The sequence below is a fragment of the Hemicordylus capensis genome, chromosome 4 (genome assembly GCF_027244095.1).
Source record: "Hemicordylus capensis ecotype Gifberg chromosome 4, rHemCap1.1.pri, whole genome shotgun sequence".
NCBI lineage: Eukaryota > Metazoa > Chordata > Lepidosauria > Squamata > Cordylidae > Hemicordylus > Hemicordylus capensis.
In genome coordinates this window covers 86,798,950-86,816,924 of record NC_069660.1, presented here as the reverse complement: position 1 = coordinate 86,816,924, position 17,975 = coordinate 86,798,950, and the positions used below count along the sequence as shown (strand labels likewise).

Here is a 17,975-nt window from a genome sequence, read left to right as displayed (position 1 = left end):
ACCAGCCACAGTGCCTGCACTGCAGTATCGTTGGCACGTTGCTCTCTCACACACAATTATGACAAAACATTTTGCGGTTGATGTCAAAGCATTCTGCACATCCCCACAACCCATGACTGATGGAAGCCAGTTCCCCTTGCAAGCTTTGAACAAGCAGTGGGGAAGAGGGAATCGCCAACAGCCTCCTCTCCTCATGCTTCTTGCAAGCTTTGCAAAGAGTATGAGGAGAGACACTCCTCATAAATCTTGCAAGGTTCAGTTTGACCCCAGGGAGCTGCTCCATTGGCAGCAATGGGGAGCATCTCATTGTCAAGCACCTGCTAACTTGGCAAAGAGGCACCTTTTAATATGGTGATTCTCTTTATTTAGCAGAAGGAGAGTAACTGGCCCTGTCCACCCCCAGCACAGTACCTCCAGTGACTGTTACTGGTGTCTACCTTATGTTTCTTTTTAGATTGTGAGCCCTTTGGGGACAGAGATCCATCTTATTTATTTACAGGTGAAACTCAAAAAATTAGAATATCGTGCAAAAGTTCATTAATTTCAGTAATGCAAATTAAAAGGTGAAACCGATATATGAGATAGACGCATTACATGCAAAGCGAGATAAGTCAAGCCTTAATTTGTTATAATTGTGATGATCATGGCGTACAGCTCATGAGAACCCCAAATCCACAATCCCAGAAAATTAGAATATTGTGAAAAGGTTCAACAGTCTAGGCTCCAGGTGTCCCACTCCAATCAGCTAATCAATCCATAACACCTGCAAAGGGTTCCTGAGCCTTTAAATGGTCTCTCAGTCTGGTTCATTAGGAATCACAATCATGGGAAAGACTGCTGACTTGACAGTTGTGCAGAAAACCATCATTGACACCCTCCATAAGGAGGGAAAGCCTCAAAAGGTAATTGCAAAAGAAGTTGGATGTTCCCAAAGTGCTGTATCAAAGCACATTAATAGAAAGTTATGTGGAAGGGAAAAGTGTGGAAGAAAAAGGTGCACAAGCAGCAGGGATGACCGCAGCCTGGAGAGGATTGTCAGGAAAAGGCCATTCAAAAGTGTTGGGGACTTTCACAAGGAGTGGACTGAGGCTGGAGTTAGTGCAACAAGAGCCACCACACACAGACGGATCCTGGACATGGGCTTCAAATGTCGTATTCCTCTTGTCAAGCCGCTCCTGAACAACAAACAACGTCAGAAGCGTCTTACCTGGGCTCAAGAAAAAAAGAACTGGTCTGTAGCTCAGTGGTCCAAAGTCCTCTTTTCTGATGAGAGCAACTTTTGCATCTCATTTGGAAACCAAGGACCCAGAGTCTGGAGGAAGAATAGAGAGGCACACAATGAAAGATGCTTGAAGTCCCGTGTGACGTTTCCACAGTCTGTGTTGATTTGGGGAGCCATGTCATCTGCTGGTGTTGGTCCACTGTGCTTCATTAAGTCCAGGGTCAACGCAGCCGTCTATCAGGAGATTTTGGAGCACTTCATGCTTCCTTCCGCAGACGAGCTGTATGGGGATGCTGACTTCATTTTCCAGCAGGACTTGGCACCTGCCCACACTGCCAAAAGTACCAAAACCTGGTTCCATGACCATGGGATTACTGTGCTTGATTGGCCAGCAAACTCACCTGACCTGAACCCCATAGAGAATCTATGGGGCATTGCCAAGAGAAGGATGAGAGACATGAGACCAAACAATGCAGAAGAGCTGAAGGCCGCTATTGAAGCATCCTGGTCTTCCATAACACCTCAGCAGTGCCACAGGCTGATAGCATCCATGCCACGCCACATTGAGGCAGTAATTGCTGCAAAAGGGGCCCAAACCAAGTACTGAATACATATGCATGCTTATACTTTTCAGAGGTCCGATATTGTTCTATTTACAATCCTTGTTTTATTGGTTTCATGTAATATTCTAATTTTCTGGGATTGTGGATTTGGGGTTCTCATGAGCTGTACGCCATGATCATCACAATTATAACAAATTAAGGCTTGACTTACCTCGCTTTGCATGTAATGCATCTATCTCATATATCAGTTTCACCTTTTAATTTGCATTACTGAAATTAATGGACTTTTGCATGATATTCTAATTTTTCGAGTTTCACCTGTATTATTTCTCTGTGTAAACCACCCTGAGCCATTTTTGGAAGGGCCGTATAGAAATCAAATGAATGAATGAATCTCACCACCTTGCTGGCACCCTAATAATCTGCTGCCTTAGCTGCTGCACCAACACTGCTCTAGTGTAACATATGCTTTCCCAGCAGCAGAGTCGGAAAGCACAGAAATAGCAGTAGAAACAAAAGCTAACAACAACATCAAGAGCCACTCCCAAGTGTCCCTGGCAACTCTGCCACCACCAACCAATCAGCATGAAACTCACTGAGATCCACCTTTCTGCCTTTAATGGAAGGCACCGTTCTTCAAGTGGCAATGGTTGGAATGGAATGACGTTCCAATCCATTCTCTTCCCTATGGTTATGGGAAAGAGTCTGAAAATGTGTACAACATCTGTTAAAGGATCAGAATCCAAACAAGATCAGATTTGGAAGGGATTCCAGTGGCCAAGGGGGGTCAGCAGAAGGGGCAGTTGCCCTCTTGTGGGTTTGCCAGATACACCTGTGAGGCAGGATGCTGAACTGGATGGGCCGTTGGCCTGATCTAGCAGGGTGTTTCTTCTGTTATTATGTTAACAGAGCTCCCAGCATCTTCCCACCCCTATGCAAGACATGAAAACCCTGCTGTCCTATTTCCACAACCTCATTGCGTCTACCATCTATGATCCACAAGCCACAGCTCTTCCTCTGTCACTCACAGTTGTTATTGTGTCCCTTTCAAAAGCTAGAATTAAAAATCATAATAATGGTTTAGAACACAGATGCTGCACACCAGGAAAAAGACATCGTAAGTTGGATGACTTCAGCATGTTTTTGTTTATAAAATGTATGGACATTGTCTGGAAACAGAACTTGAGATCTTAGTTTCTTTCATTTTTATTTATTTTATTTTATTAATGATATTTATATATCCCACCCTTCACAAGCTGGCCCCAGGGATACATGTTTCAGTCTCCCTCCCCTTGCCACACACTGCATTTCATGGAATTGGACATTATGCAATACGGCACATTGTTTTGAAAAGCAAGAGACAGCTGGCAACTCTTAATGCATTTGTCCACAGTGGTGGCTGCTGTATCTTAAAGGTGCTGCGATGGAGTGTTTCTTGTTGCTAGGGCTTCTTTTTCTTGGCCCCTCTAAATCAAATGAGTTTCTTGAATCCTTTGCTAAAGGAAAGGTCAGGCGAACAGAGTGTTGCTAATGCTCTAATGAAGAGCTGAGAGCAGTGGCAGTGAGACATCAAAGGAGTCTTTGCCAGCACTGGGCGTGTGTGTGTGTGTGTGTGTGTGTGTGTGTGTGTGTGTGTGTGTGTGTGTGTGTGTGTGTAGGGTGATGCATAGTAGTAGCAGCAGCAGAGCCCCAGCCAGCCCATAAAGCTTTGTTTCTCTGCTGCTAAGTGGATTTGCCCAGATCCTATTTGCTGGGGAAATGTGGCTGAGCAGATTTTGGCTTTCCCCCAGTGTTTCGGAGAGCTGTCTGAGAGCACTGCTGGATTTTATTTATTTCATTCAAACAGCTTTGCTGAGCTTAATTACTACCCAGCATGGTATAGACCACAAACTGGGGGTTGGAATGACAGAGGTGCAAGGCTGATCTTGCCCCAATCAGGGCATGCTCCCACAAACAATGACTTTATCTTAACAAAACCATCACCTTTATCTCCTGCTCAGTTCTCACTTGACAGAAGAATTAAGGAGGGAGCAGGAGCATGAAATTAAAGAAGAGTCTGTACCTCCTACTTCACCGGAGCTGTTGGTCCACAGCATGTTACCAGAGAAGGTCCTTCTGTTCTAGAGTATCTCTGTCGGTCTCTAGCAAGTGCAGTGAAATACCCTCACATCACTGTACTGAATATGGCCCTTCTTGCGGGAAATGTGTTTTGGTTCATGTATGAATAGTGTAGAAGTAACCCACACCTTGAATAACTCCTGTAGAAGTAATTACTTCTGTCAGGGTTTTGTTCACATTAATGCATGGATTAATGCATTCCATGTGAGCAAAAGATAACAATGGAGGGCCTCCAAAAGCAATTGTTCTGTCATAGGAACATAGGAAGCTGCCATATTCTGAGTCAGACTATAGGTCCACCTAGCCCAGTATTGTCTATACAGACTGGCAGGCTTCTCCAAGGTTGCAGGCAGGAATCTTTTTTAGCCCTATCTTGGAGATGCCAGGGAGGGAACCTGGAACCTAGATGCTCTTCCCAGAGTGGCTCCATCCCCTAAGGGGAATCTCTTAGTGCTCACACATAAGTCTCCCATTCATATGCAACCAGGGTGGACCCTGCTTAGCCAAAGGGACAAGTCAAGTTTGCTACCACAAGTCCAGCTCTCCTACCCATGAAGAGAATTCTTAAAAGTGTGGGTGTTCTCTCCCTTGCTTTCTGGCATCTTAAATCTGAAAACTGCTTGATGCTGCCTTCCTTTGAGCATCAAGTTCTCTTCAGCAGTTGTTATATTATTATTATTCTCTAGAATATTTATATATTACTTTTCAACAAAAAAAAATGTCATTAGAGCAGTTTACGTGTTGTCTTAGTCATTAGTGGGAATTGGTGGCAGCTTTCAAGCAAAACAATAAATCGCTGAATAGTAAAAGCTATTTTAATAGTCCTAAATGCAACATTTCACTGGTATAAATTACATGGGCAACCATAGAGGGACATTCCACTCCTTGGTTGTCTTCTAACTTTTCTTGGAGGGTAATGATGGACCAGCAGAGTTTCCATCCTTGATAGGGGTGTGCACAAATTGTTTTGTGCACATCCGGTGGGGCGGAGAGCAGGCACTTTACAAGGAGGAAGGCAGGTCTTACCTGCCCCTCCCTTGCTCCTCCACTGCTCCCCGCCACCCCTGAGCGCCGGTGCTGTTTGTATTCAGCAGCTGGGCTCTCTGTCTGCCCGGCTGCATCTTGCTGGGAACAGGGAGTTCCCTGTTTCCAGAAGCCTTTAGTTAGAGTCAGGAATCAAATGGCATCTGAGCATGTGCAGATGCCATCTTGAATGTTCAGCAATGCTTTGAGCACATCCCTAATCCTTGAGGCCCTAAGAGACAAAGTATGCCCTGAAGTTTGCCAGCTATATTTGGTGTCCGAGTCGCAAGAGCCCGCTTCAGCTTTACAGGGGCTGGTTAATCACACATCCAGCACTACCAGGCTCAAACTGGGAGCCACCTTGTGCCACCAAAGTTGCTGTTTAGAGGAGGTCATTAGTTCCACTGGGGCATTCACACCACAGAGCCCATAATCCTTTTGGTCAAGGAAGCCGGGTGACACCAGAGCATCAATCTAGCACCAGTGTTTGATATCAGGCTCCCAGAGGCATTGCCTCCCTCAGTTTGGGTAACCCATCAGGCCCTCCCTCTGCATCAATAGGCTCCTGTAATTCAGCCTGCCTTCAGGCTCCCAGTCTGCCTATCATTCAACCTGCTTCCAGCCCAAGGTTCTCACCCACCCTCAGGCCTGGGGGGCCTGGCAACCAAACATAGCACAATAATTACAAGAATGAACTACAAATCAAGAAGTCACTAGTCAGCTCCCATGATTGTAAAGCAAGGCCTTAGACAAGCCACTTTTCTCTTAACCATAATTCTCTATGGAAGATCCAGGGGGCAGGTGGGGATGGGGGAGGCTTTTAAAAAACTAAAGACTAAAAAACCTCCTAGCATTATATTCATAGCTGATTTTCTGTTTGTTTGTTTTTAAAATTCTCACATTGGTGTACTAAATTGCCCCACCAAGCTTTTCTGTTAGCTTTCTAGACATTGAGGCTATTCACACACGTGTGCAAAACTAGGCTAAGGGAGACCAGGCTGGTTTTGCACGCATGTGTGAACCACTGGGACCGGGAGCAAGCGCTCCCTTAACCCTGTTTATTTGCTCAGGTGTCAGCCGCAGCATCTTACAGCCATGGCTGGCACACTTGGGGAGGGGAGGGGAAATTCCCATAATGAACTGTGCACCTGCACAATGCATTATCAGAGCTCTGGGGGGCAGAGCAGGGCAATGCACAGCGGTGCATCCCAGCACCCCAACCCTGGAGCTGCAGAGAGAGCCGCTGCTTGTCTGGACGGGTGATCCTCCCAACCCTGGTGCTGCAGAGAGAGCCGCCACTTGTCTGGACAGGTGATCCTCCCACCCAGGGAAGGAGAGGAGATCATCTGCAGGGAAGATTAAACCTTCCTTCCCCTCAGCTTGCCCATGAGCTCTTCTCGCTGAGCTCCATTTATTGGATGCTTCAATTTCTCATATAATACCATTACACTTGTTTTTTGGTAGTGTATGGAACAGCAGGGCATTTAAGTACATAAGCTAGAACCAGAGTTGTCACATTTGTCGGAGAGAATTCCTGGACACAACCATCAAAAGTGGGGGGACAAATCTCAAAACCCTACTTTTTAGTGGAATTGCAGATAATGCTTGACAGTGGAGCTTGGCAGGTGTTTTGTGCATTTCCCCCTATACCGTTCTTTGCACATGAGAAGGTTAGGGGTGTTTCACCTCAATAAACTCTTGCTAACTCTAGAGATGTTCTTAAGAATATGGAGCTTTTGAACACTGAAACCATGTAGCTGCAATGCCTGGAGAATGCACCAGAAAAATGGATAAAATTCACTGAAGAAATCTTCCTGCTCAAATTCCTGGACATTTCATATTCAGGACAACACTTTTTCTATATCCTAGACAAAACATCCAGTTTCTGTACTGTCCAGGCCAATCCTGGACATGTGGCAACCCTAATTGGGCACCCCAGCCTTCTGCTCATGGAAACGGTTGCCTTCATGCTTATGGCATTTGCCTCTTCAAATACCATAAGCAGAGAGAGTGAGGGAAGGGTGATAATGTTGGAGATGGAGTTCCAGTGCATTGACCTTTTGCACTGACTATCCTAATGACCACTAGGGGCATTGGGAGCAGAGGTAGCTAGTGAGGGTCTCCTTACCTGTCCCTCTACTCTATGACCCCTGCTATGACTCCTCAGGTACTTCCTGTAGTGAGTCCCCTTTCCATTTTCTTCCTAGAAAATGGAAACATCTCTCTCTCTCCATACTATCCATTATGTAGCTGATAGATAGGATAGGTATTTCCTATCTCATATATACTTCACCAATAAATCAACTTAGTTTTTAGATTGTACAACAGTCTCCATGAGTGTTCTTTAAGTAGCTGCAACAACTAAACTCTGCACTCTACTCTGTAACTGGAGTGGGTAGCTTCTCTTGTTGGCGCTTTGCTAAATAATCACAAACCCCAACAGATGAACGGAGCATAGATATATGTCTAATTGCATCAATAAGAGGTGTGCTCAAACACAATAGACTTTATATAGAGGTCTAAGAGGCTCTCCAGTCACTGATGATGATACCCTAAGTCACTGGTGTCACACCAGAAACCTAAGGGCCATGACACATTGTACAACAGCGTTCTTTGCATCCACTAGAGGGAAGCATGGTATATGTCTTTTTGCTGGCTTGAAGGTATAGCAAACTGTCTTGTATCTTGGTATTCCAACACATGAACATTAGGACTGATCTACGTTATAAAGAGAGGAGTTATGTATAGCAGAGACGATGCAGCTTGAAAGTATCACACGTGAATTCCAGATTCTGTACAAACAACTTTGAGTGTGGAGTTATTGATTAAAGGGAAGTTTGTACATATCAACCTTTGGGAATTGCTATGTGACATTAAAATGGGAAAGATGAGGGATCCAAGACTGGTCTTGGATAACATTTTTCCAGCAAAGTGCTAAGCTAGAACAAAAATCCCTTCTTGGCCCATATCCCAACATGGTCCCAAGCTCTTGCTTCATCATCCCATTGGAAATAACTTTCATCCCCTCTCAGAGGCATTTAGTAAGCTATAATAACCCAGATTTTCTGAGGCTGGAGCCACTGCACTCCCTAGCCCCTAACCACATTCATCTTGGATTTGATTCTCTCTTTGTCTGCCTGCTCCTAATTGCAGCTCTGTTTCCTGTAGTTCTGCTGCCTCCCACCCTCTCCCAACAGTCTTGTTTGATGGGCCCTTGGGTCAGAACGGAGTCTTTCCCCACTGCCTTATTAGCAATGCATTGCCCAGCCCATTTCACATCCCAGCAGCCTCGTTAACGAGCTGCAGCACTGCACCATCAAATCTTGTTCACTAATTATTATCATCAGCCGCTAATGTTACAGATGTGGTCGAGCCAGTGGTTGCTGAGTAAACTTTTTCAAGATAAGATTTTTTTTTAAGAGCAGATGCCATCAGCTTAATGGTCGTAGCAGTCAGGCCTCATTCATAGACTGGAAGATATCTGAGTGATGTGTACTTTCCAAACATGGCTCTTACAAATAAAGAGTTTCCTTACCTTAAGGAGCTTCAGTTCTCTAGGACTATCCTCATTCGAGATCATCACAAGTTTTCAGCTGCAATCCTAAATAGGAAACAAGTCATATTGAATTTAGTGTGGTTTTGTTCTCTGTTTAGGATCAGACTGTGGCACAGTGAATATATCAAACCCTGAACAAATAAATACTTCACAAAGAAAGCAAACGTTTAACTGTAGGCCCATTTCTGTTCTCATTACAAGCATATTACAGTCACTAGAGATTTTACAGATTTTACTTCGGCATCTCTTTGGATTTTGTATGGACATATGCCATGCCTGAGCATAACCATTAAATCATTATTTTTAATGGGTATGACTTCATATTACAGCCTGACCACTAGTAAAGAGGTCAGATGATGCAGCAAAATGGATTCTGGGCCTTGTAACATTGTCTGGATAATTGAATGCCCCGCCCATAACAGAAGATCCCGGCTTTAGAGCCATGTATTTCACATTTAGTGGAGTTGTCTAGGGTTGTGAGGGGGCTAGTATGTGCCTCCTCCCCCTTGAATTTGAACTCAGAACCATCATTCACTTGCTGTGATGTTTTCAATGCCTTTTCAGTGGATAAATCTCTCATATTCAGGTTGGATTCCACAGTTACTGCAGAGTCTATTGTGGAAGTGTCCAGCAACTCCTCTTACAGGATTAGACTGGATCACTTTCAGTTTGTGACTACTGTGGATGTGGGCAAACTGTATGTCCTACAACCTGTTCTCTTGACCCTTGCCCAGCTTGGCTTATTTCATCTGGTAACCATATTATCAGAGAAGGTCTGGTAAATATTATAAATGCTTATCTGAGGGAGGGCAGGAGACCCCCTTGTCTTAAGAAAGCTATCGTTAGAACTTATTTAAGAACATAAGAACAGCCCTGCTGCATCAGGCCCAAGGCCCATCTAGTCCAGCATCCTGTTTCTCACAGTTGCCCACCAGATGCCTCTGGAAGCCACAGGCAGGAGTTGAGGGCATGCCCTCTCTCCTGCTGTTACTCCCCCACAACTGGTACTCAGAGGCATCCTGCCTTTGAGCCTGGAGGTGGCCTGTAGCCCTCCAACTAGTCGCCATTGATAGACCTCTCCTCCATGAAGTTATCCAAACCCCTCTTAAAGCAATCCAGGTTGTTGGCTGTCACCACATCCTGTGGCAGACTATTCCACAAGTGGGTCACACGTTGTGTGAAAAAGTACTTCCGTTTGTTGGTCCTAGACCTCCTGGCAATCAATTTCATGGGATGACCCCTGGTTCTAGTGTTGTGTGAGAGGGAGAAAAATTTCTCTCTCTCCACTTTCTCCACACCATGCATGATTTTATAGACCTCTATCATGTCTCCCTGCAGTCGTCTTTTTTAAAAAAACTAAAAAGCCCCAGATGTTGTAGTCTTGCCTCATAAGAAAGGTGCTCTAGGCCCCTAATCATCTTGGTTGCCCTCTACTGTACCTTTTCCAGTTCTACAATGTCCTTTTTAAGATGTGGTGACCAGAATTGTACGCAGTACTCCAGGTGTGGTTGCACCATAGTTTTGTATAAGGGCATTATAATATTAGCAGTTTTATTTTCAGTCCCCTTCCTAATGATCCCTAGCATGGAATTGGCCTTTTTCACAGCTGCCGCACATTGAGTCAACACTTTCAACGAGCTGTCCACCACGACCCCAAGATCCCTCTCCTGGTCAGTCACCGACAGCTCAGATCCCATCAGCATATACTTGAAGTTGGGGGTTTTGGTCCCAATGTGCATCACCTTACACTTGCCAACACTGAAGCGCATTTGCCATTTTGTCGCCCACTCCCCCAGTCTGGAGAGATCATTTTGGAGCTCCTCACAATCCATCTTGGATTTTACTACCCGGAAGAGTTTGGTGTCATCTGCAAATTTGGCCACCTCACTGCTTACCCCTGCTTCTAGATCATTTATGAATAAATTAAAAAGCACTGGTCCCAGTACAGATCCCTGAGGGATCCCTCTTATTTATTTATTTATTTATTTATTTTATTGTTGAATTAATATACCGCCTTTCATTAAAAACAATCTCAAGGTGGTTTACAAAAGTCAAAAAACATACAATAAAATGGAAAAAAAATTAAGCTAAAAATATATAAACAAACCAAATTTAAAATCTATAAAATACAAGCATAAAAAACTATACACAGGTAAAAACAAATAGAAGCAGCAATAAAAACAATCATGTAAAAGCCTGGATAAAAAGTCAAGATTTAACAAGCTTTCTAAAAACTGTGATGGAGTCTGAGGAGCAAATGGCCACTGGGAGAGCATTCCGGAGTCTGGGGGCAGCAACAGAGAAGGCCCTGTCCTGAGTGCATGACAGCCGAGCCTCCCTCATTGTCGGCACCCAGAGCAGAACCCCCTCAGATGACCTTGTCGAGTGGGCAGCAACCCTTGGGAGCAGGCAGTCCCTCAGATACCCCAGGCTGAAACAGTTAAGGGCTTTAAAGGTCAAAACCAGCACCTTGAATTGGACCTGGAAACAAACTGGCAGCCAGTGCAACTCTTTCAGAATGTGTGTGATGTGCTCCCATTGGGCAGCTCCGAATAAAACCCTGCCGTGTTTTGCACTAGCTGCAGTTTCTGGATATTCTTCAAGGGCAGCCCCACGTAGAGCGCGTTAGAGTAATCCAGCCGTGACATGACTATGGCATGGGTAACTGTGGCCAGATCTTCCCTACATTGTGAAAACTCTCCATTTATATCTACCCTCTGTTTCCTGTCTTTCAACCAGTTAGCAATCCACACAAGTACTTGTCCCCTTATCCCATGACCGCTAAGTTTCCACAGGAGTCTTTGATGAGGAACTTTGTCAAAAGCTTCTTGGAAGTCCAGGTATACTATGTCAACTGGATCACCTTGATCCACACACTTGTTGACACTCTCAAAGAACTCCAAAAGGTTGGTGAGGCAAGATTTACCTTTGCAGAAGCCATGCTGGCTCACTCCCAGCAGGGCCTGTTCTTCTAGGTGCTTTACAATTTTATCCTTGAGGATGCTTTCCATCAATTTGCCTGGAACGGACGTTAGGCTAACCGGCCTGTAATTTCCCGGATCGCCCCTGGACCCCTTTTTGAAAATCAGTGTTACATTTGCTACTCTCCAGTCCTCTGGTGCAGAGCCCGATTTCAGGGATAAGTTATATATTTTAGAAAGGAGGTCGGCAATTTCACATTTGAGTTCTTTGAGGACTCTTGGAGGGATGCCATCTGGCCCTGGTGATTTGTTAGCTTTCAGTTTTTCCAGACAGTTTAGAACATCATCTCTTGTCACTTCTATCTGACTCAGCTCTCTAGCCTCCATCCCTAAAGAGCCTGGTTCAGGAACAGGTATATGCTTAGTATCCTCTGCCATGAAGACAGACACAGAATTGTATGCAGTACTCAGTACGCAGTATTTGAAAACAACTACATTGGATTCCTCAGAGTTAGCAGTTTTGGATGATGCAGATTATTTAGACCCATTTCAAACCAGCTTTTGATTGGGCTATGGGGTTAAGACTGCCTTGGTCAGCCTGATGGATGATCTCCAATTGGCTATTGACAAAGGGAGTGTGACTCTGCTGATCCTTTTGGTGGCTTGCGATACCATCAACCATGGTATCCTTCCCAGTCGCCTTAGGGAGGTGGGATTGGGTGGCACCATTTTACATTGGTTCTGTTCCTACCTCTCTGGTAGATTCCAAATGGTGTTGCTTGGATGCTGCTGCTCTGCAAAGCAAGAACCAAAGAATGGATTTCCACAAGGCTTCATACTGTTTCCAATGCTCATTAACCTCTACATGAAACCGCTGGGAGAGAACATCAGGAGGTTTGGTGCAGGGTGTATGACACCCAAATCTATTTCTCCATATCAACCTCATCAAGAAATGGCATAACTTCCCTAAATGCCTGCCTGGAGGTGGTAATGGGCTGAATGAAGGATAACAAACTGAAGTTGAATCCAAATAAGATGGAGATACTGACTGTGGGGGGTCGGGACCTGAGAGATGGTTTAGATCTGCCTGTTCAGGATGGGTTATACTCCCCCTGAAATATCAGGTTCATAGCTTGGGAGTGCAAATGTATCCTAAACTCTCCCTGGTTTTTCAAGTTAAGGCAGTAGCCAGGAGCGCTTTTTATCAGCTTCAGCTGATATGTCATCTACCCCATTTCTGGAAGTAAATTACCTTAAAACAGTGGTGCATATGCTGGTAACGTCCAGGCTTGACTACTCTAATGCACTCTACGTGGGGCTGCTTTTGTAGTAATCTGGAAGCTACAATTGGTACAGAATGCAGCAGCCAGACTGGTCTCTAGGACAACCCGAAGGGACCACATAACAATGATTTTACAAGAATTGCATTTGCTGCCAATATGTTTCTGGGCAAAATAGAAAGTGCTGGTTATTATAAAGCCCTGAATGGCTTAGGTCCAGGGTACTGAAGAGAGTGCCTTTTTGGTCATGAACCCTGCCACCTACTAAGATCATCTGGGGAGGTCCGGTTATGGTTGCCACTGGTTCTTTTGGTGGCAACTCAGGACTGGGCCTTCTCTGTGGCTGCCTCGGGGCTTTGGAATATGCTCCCTGTCAAAATAAGAACTTCTCCATCTCTGCTTTTAGGAAGACTCATCCATTTTCTCAGGCTTTTAACAAATTACTTTTAAATTGTTTAATTGTTTTTATCCTATGAAATTGTTTTAACTTTTTTATTCTGTGAAACTGTTTTTATTGTTTTTACTCTGTTTTATATTTGTCGTTTTAGATTGTGTACATCACCTAGAGATACACATATCAGACAGTATATAAATATTTTAAACAAACAAATGTATAACCATAAATGAAATTCTGGGCACAAAATTTGTCTAAAATCTAGGATGTGACATATTTTTATTAGAATATTTATATACCATTTTTCAACAACAACAATTCTCAGAATAAAGGAAGAAGAAGATGGTTCCCTGTCCCAAAGGGACTCACAGTCTACAAAGGAACACAAAGGAGACACCAGCAACAGGCACTAGGTTGAATAGGGACAATTGTTATACCCTTGCTAAATATAAGAGCCACCACTTAGTAGGGTGCCTCTTTGCCTACTTGGCAGAAATCCTGACTGCAAAACCAAACATACTATTCCAGAATACTGCCAAAATAACCGGTGAAAAGGGGCCTGTTGCTGTTAATATAGGCAGTTACTCTGAAGTTAAAAAGTTAGTTTTTTTACTTTTAAAGCCAGCTTCCATGGGATTTAAAACCAATTTAGCAGCTTGCTATGAAGAATCATTAACTTCAGGTTATATGAACAGGATTTGCTTGAGTGTCATCTTCAAAATACTTGAATTCTAAAACTTGCAAGTCGTTTAACCAAAAAAACAACAACCATGGGATAGACCTTTGGGGGCCATCTGTTCCACTCCAAGGACAATCTTGGATGTTTCTCCATACTGTACTGCCATCGTCAAATGCTGTTGCATCTGCAGATCCCAAGAGAAGTAGCTTCCTTCTGCTGCTTTGTTTAATAGTTTGGCTCTTCCAAATGTGAAAACAGGGCAACTTGATGGAGTAGACAACTACTACTCCAGCAAGACAGGAACCATAAAAGGACCTAGGATTTTTTTATTTTTTTAAAAAATTAACTAAGGCAAAATTAATGCCATGTATTCAGATTCACCAACTGAAAGGTATGGAAATAAATCAACCATGACAATATAACAAGTTGTGTGAATACAAAAATAATCTATATAAACATAAAATTCAAAAAATAATCAGTTAAATATTTAGAAAAGTGTATTTTAAAATATGCATATAATGTAATTCATATATCAATGAGTATGTCGTAAACCAATGATTCTGATATAAACATGAGGATAAATAATGCACATGAACAATATCTCATTCATAAGATATCCTTAATGTGCATTATTTATCCTCATGCTTATATTAGATATATGAATTACATTTTATGCATATTTTAAAATACACTTTTCTATATAGTTAACTGATTATTTTTTGAATTTTATGTTTATATAGATTATTTTTGCATTCACTTGGTTTGTTGGTGGTTTTTGGTTTTTTATTACACATCTGGCCCCTTTTGCACTTATGTTAATATAACAAGTTGAGCAATGATTGGCACTTAGCTACTCTTTGCTGTCATTTATTTGGATTCATCTGGGATAGAAATTGGTAAGCAAAAGACATCAATACATTGGCAGTGTTTCTAGTCATTATGGCAGTGGAGAGAAGCTTGAAAATGCAATGGTTGGAATATGCGCTAGGTACTCTGAAATCAGATAGTACAACATCTTAAAAACAACAAGCATAATTTTACTAGCTTTTGATTTCTAAGTTCTGATCTTGAAGTGCTGACTCGCTTCGTTTTCTTGTTTGTTATTTATTACCATTGAGGTTGACATTTTAAGGATACTATCACAAGAGTGAAATGTATATACCAGATGCATATACTGAGCCCATTCTCACAATTAAGTGAGAAGGCTTGAGGGCAGGCAGCGGGGAAGGCAGCAGAAACTCACCTACCCCACGGAAAATCCCTGGAGAGTTGCTGGGCATGCAGATCACATGCCCAGGCAGTCCACAGCTGCCATGGGCAGCGCAGAGTTGTGGGGGTCAGAATGCATCGTCCTGGTCCCCAGAAATCCCACAATGCACTGTGTGAATGCACAGTGCATTGTGAGCATCCCCCTGGCAACTTCTGGGAACCTTCTCCTGTGCCAGTGCTGGCTGGGAGCAGCCAGCATTCACACAAGCAGTTAGCCCAAGTTAAGGGTGCCAAAACTTTGGTGGATTTGCCGCCAAGGGATCTCCAGTATCTGGACGGATCCCAGTGGTTCTCATGGGCAGCCAAGCCCAGACTTGACCACCTTATCCCAGTCTTGGCTGCTCATGAGAACAGCTTCACTGCATTGCATTCCCTTCCTTAATGTTAACAACCTTAACAGATTTTGTGATATATCTGTTGTATAACAACATATGTTATTGGCTGTTTGGGGAGATATTGAGGTCATTCAGACAATCAAAAACTGTGTTCTACCTGGGTTTGGGAGCTGTGTGTGCTCCCATTTTTCAGTTGTGTGGAAGTAAGGTAGGAGGAAAACCTGGGTAGCTTTTCCTCCTTCCTTGCTTCCATACAATCAAATACTGGGAGAACACACAGCTCTCAAACCTGGGTAGAACACAGTTTTTGCTCGTGCGAATGACTACTGTGGATGTGGGCAAACTGTTTTTGTTTGAGCATTAGGTTTTTGTGCTGGTCTGTGACCATAATAAAGACTCATTGACTATATTGCATTCATTACAAGAACACAATAGCATGCACAATAGGACACATTACAGTAGAAGTTGATAAATGTTAAAGTATGTAGGGATTGGTCTAACATGTGCTACTTGTTAGATGTACACCAGTGTGTAGCTAAATTTTAAATATGTGGGATAGCCCTTCTTCTAATGTAAATATACAAATTAACCATGGTTCTTATGAAACAGTTGTTTCAGAATACCAAGAAAAAGCAGCTAAGTAGCTCAGGCCTAAATAAACCAGGCAAGTGCTTTTGAGTTAAAATGTAGTCTGTTCTTCTGGAATTTTATGGGAAATGAGGGCAAGGGAAGCAAAACATATGTAAAGGTAAAGTGTGCTGTCAAGTTGGTGTCAACTCCTGGCGACCACAGAGCCCCATGGTTGTCTTTTGGTAGAATACAGGAGAGGTTTACTATTGCCATTCCCCGTGCAGTATGAGACGATGCCTTTCAGCATCTTCCTTTATCACTGCGGCCCGATATAGGTGTTTCCCATAGTCTGGGAAACATACCAACGGGGATTCGAACCGGCAACCACAGAAGAGGAAAAGGGTTGAGATTCCTCAGTTGCTGCGCATTCAGCTAAATAGTTTAGAGTGGACACTGAAGTGTCTTGAACTTTTACGTAAGCTTTGTCCTCCCCCCACCCCCATCTCCATCTATTGCAGAAACTCAGACTCTGGAAGAGTATGGCCAAGAAATAAAGCTAATTCTGGAGTCTCCCTGCCTCCCGCAATGGCACCGACTCCTGCTGCAACATCTGATCAGACATTTCTGCAGACTGTGCCAGAATGCCAGCAAGAATCACCTCACACCCAGGATGCTTGGAGAGGCCTTAAGTGAAGCGCTTTTTAAACCATCCTTGTCAAGGTGAGACTGCTGAACCATGCGTCACTCTTCACCATTCACCCCCAACACACTTTTTTCCATAATTTCTTTATTCTTTATGAGCAAATTGGACAGGAAGCCCACTTTAAACCTCCGCTGACATGATCTGATTCCTGTACAAGAGCAAAAACAAATGAATCATAATCCAAACTGTATCTGCTTGAAAAGTGTCCCATGTAAAAGTCATTTACATGTTAGATGAGAAAGCCTATCTATCATATTTTTATACCACCCAAAACTTACGTCTCTGGGTGGTTTACAAGATCTGCTCAGCTCTGGCATCTTATGAGTTTGGTACAATGCTCTCAATGGACCATCATTACTATTTCCCCAGCTCACGGGGCATGCATCCAATGTAAATGTTGCCTGAATTGTGTGATGGTTGCTTCTGTACTGCTCTAATAATATGTCATTTCCACCACCATTCCTGGTTGGGGGGATTGCATGGTTATGTGCAGTGCTTGCAACTCCCACTGGATCAAGCAGGCATTGTGCATGTAACATGTATCTGTGCAGTCGGTACCAAACTATGTGGGGAGGAAGCTTTATACATGACCAGAGCAGCATAGAAGTAAGCCCTGGTGTCAGGATGCCATTTTACCTGGTTACTTGGGTGGCCCTGTGGAGTCTGGAGAAGGGCGTGGCTTTCCTCCTGTGGGGCTTCCGTTCCCTTCAGGGGGCAGTAAGGATGAGAAGGGTCCAGGCTGGTTGGATCCCAGTGGGGTTGAGAGAGCAAGGCAGGGTGAGCTGCAGGAAAGAGCTCCAGGGAGAGAGCTAGGTTGGGCGTGGCAGGAAACAGGAGGCAAGGTCAGGAAGTGGGCAGGGCTGGAAGTAGGCTTGAAGCCCTGTCAGCTCTGCACTGAGGTATTTAAAGACAAGGCAGCTGCTGCTGATGAGCTACTTCTGAATATAGGAGCCAGGAGTTCTCCAGGAGAGGGAACTAGCTGAATGCAGCCTTCTCCAGGAGAAGGACTCAGGTGTAGAGGCCTTTAGCAGAGCCCAGACTTGCACAGATTCTGGGACTGACTATGGGACCATTCACATGACCTGCCTCCCCACACATGACTATGGGACCATTCACATGACCTGCCTCCCCACACATGAGGTGGGGAGGCAGGCGGGAATGAGGGAAGGCTGATCTAACTCATCTCCCCCCCCCCCAGACAATTACTGGAATGTTGTGGGGAGTGTGGTCCGCACTCCCAGATGATCCAGTTCCAGAGGCCGGGACATGTGCAGTACATTGGCTCCGCGCAGCCTAACCCAAGCTGGGTAGGGATGTGCATGAACCGGTTCACAGGCCATGT

At 44.0% G+C, this 17,975-nt stretch overlaps 1 protein-coding gene across 1 annotated transcript in view; it reads left to right on the top strand.

Annotated features, from left to right (window-relative positions):
- LOC128324387 (phosphatidylinositol 3-kinase regulatory subunit alpha-like) overlaps positions 1-17,975 on the top strand; it is a 343,159-nt gene that overhangs the window by 205,326 nt on the left and 119,858 nt on the right. Inside the window, exon 10 of the mRNA XM_053248910.1 lies at positions 16,449-16,650. Coding sequence (XP_053104885.1) covers positions 16,449-16,650 — 202 coding nt within the window. The remainder of the gene's footprint in view (positions 1-16,448; positions 16,651-17,975) is intronic.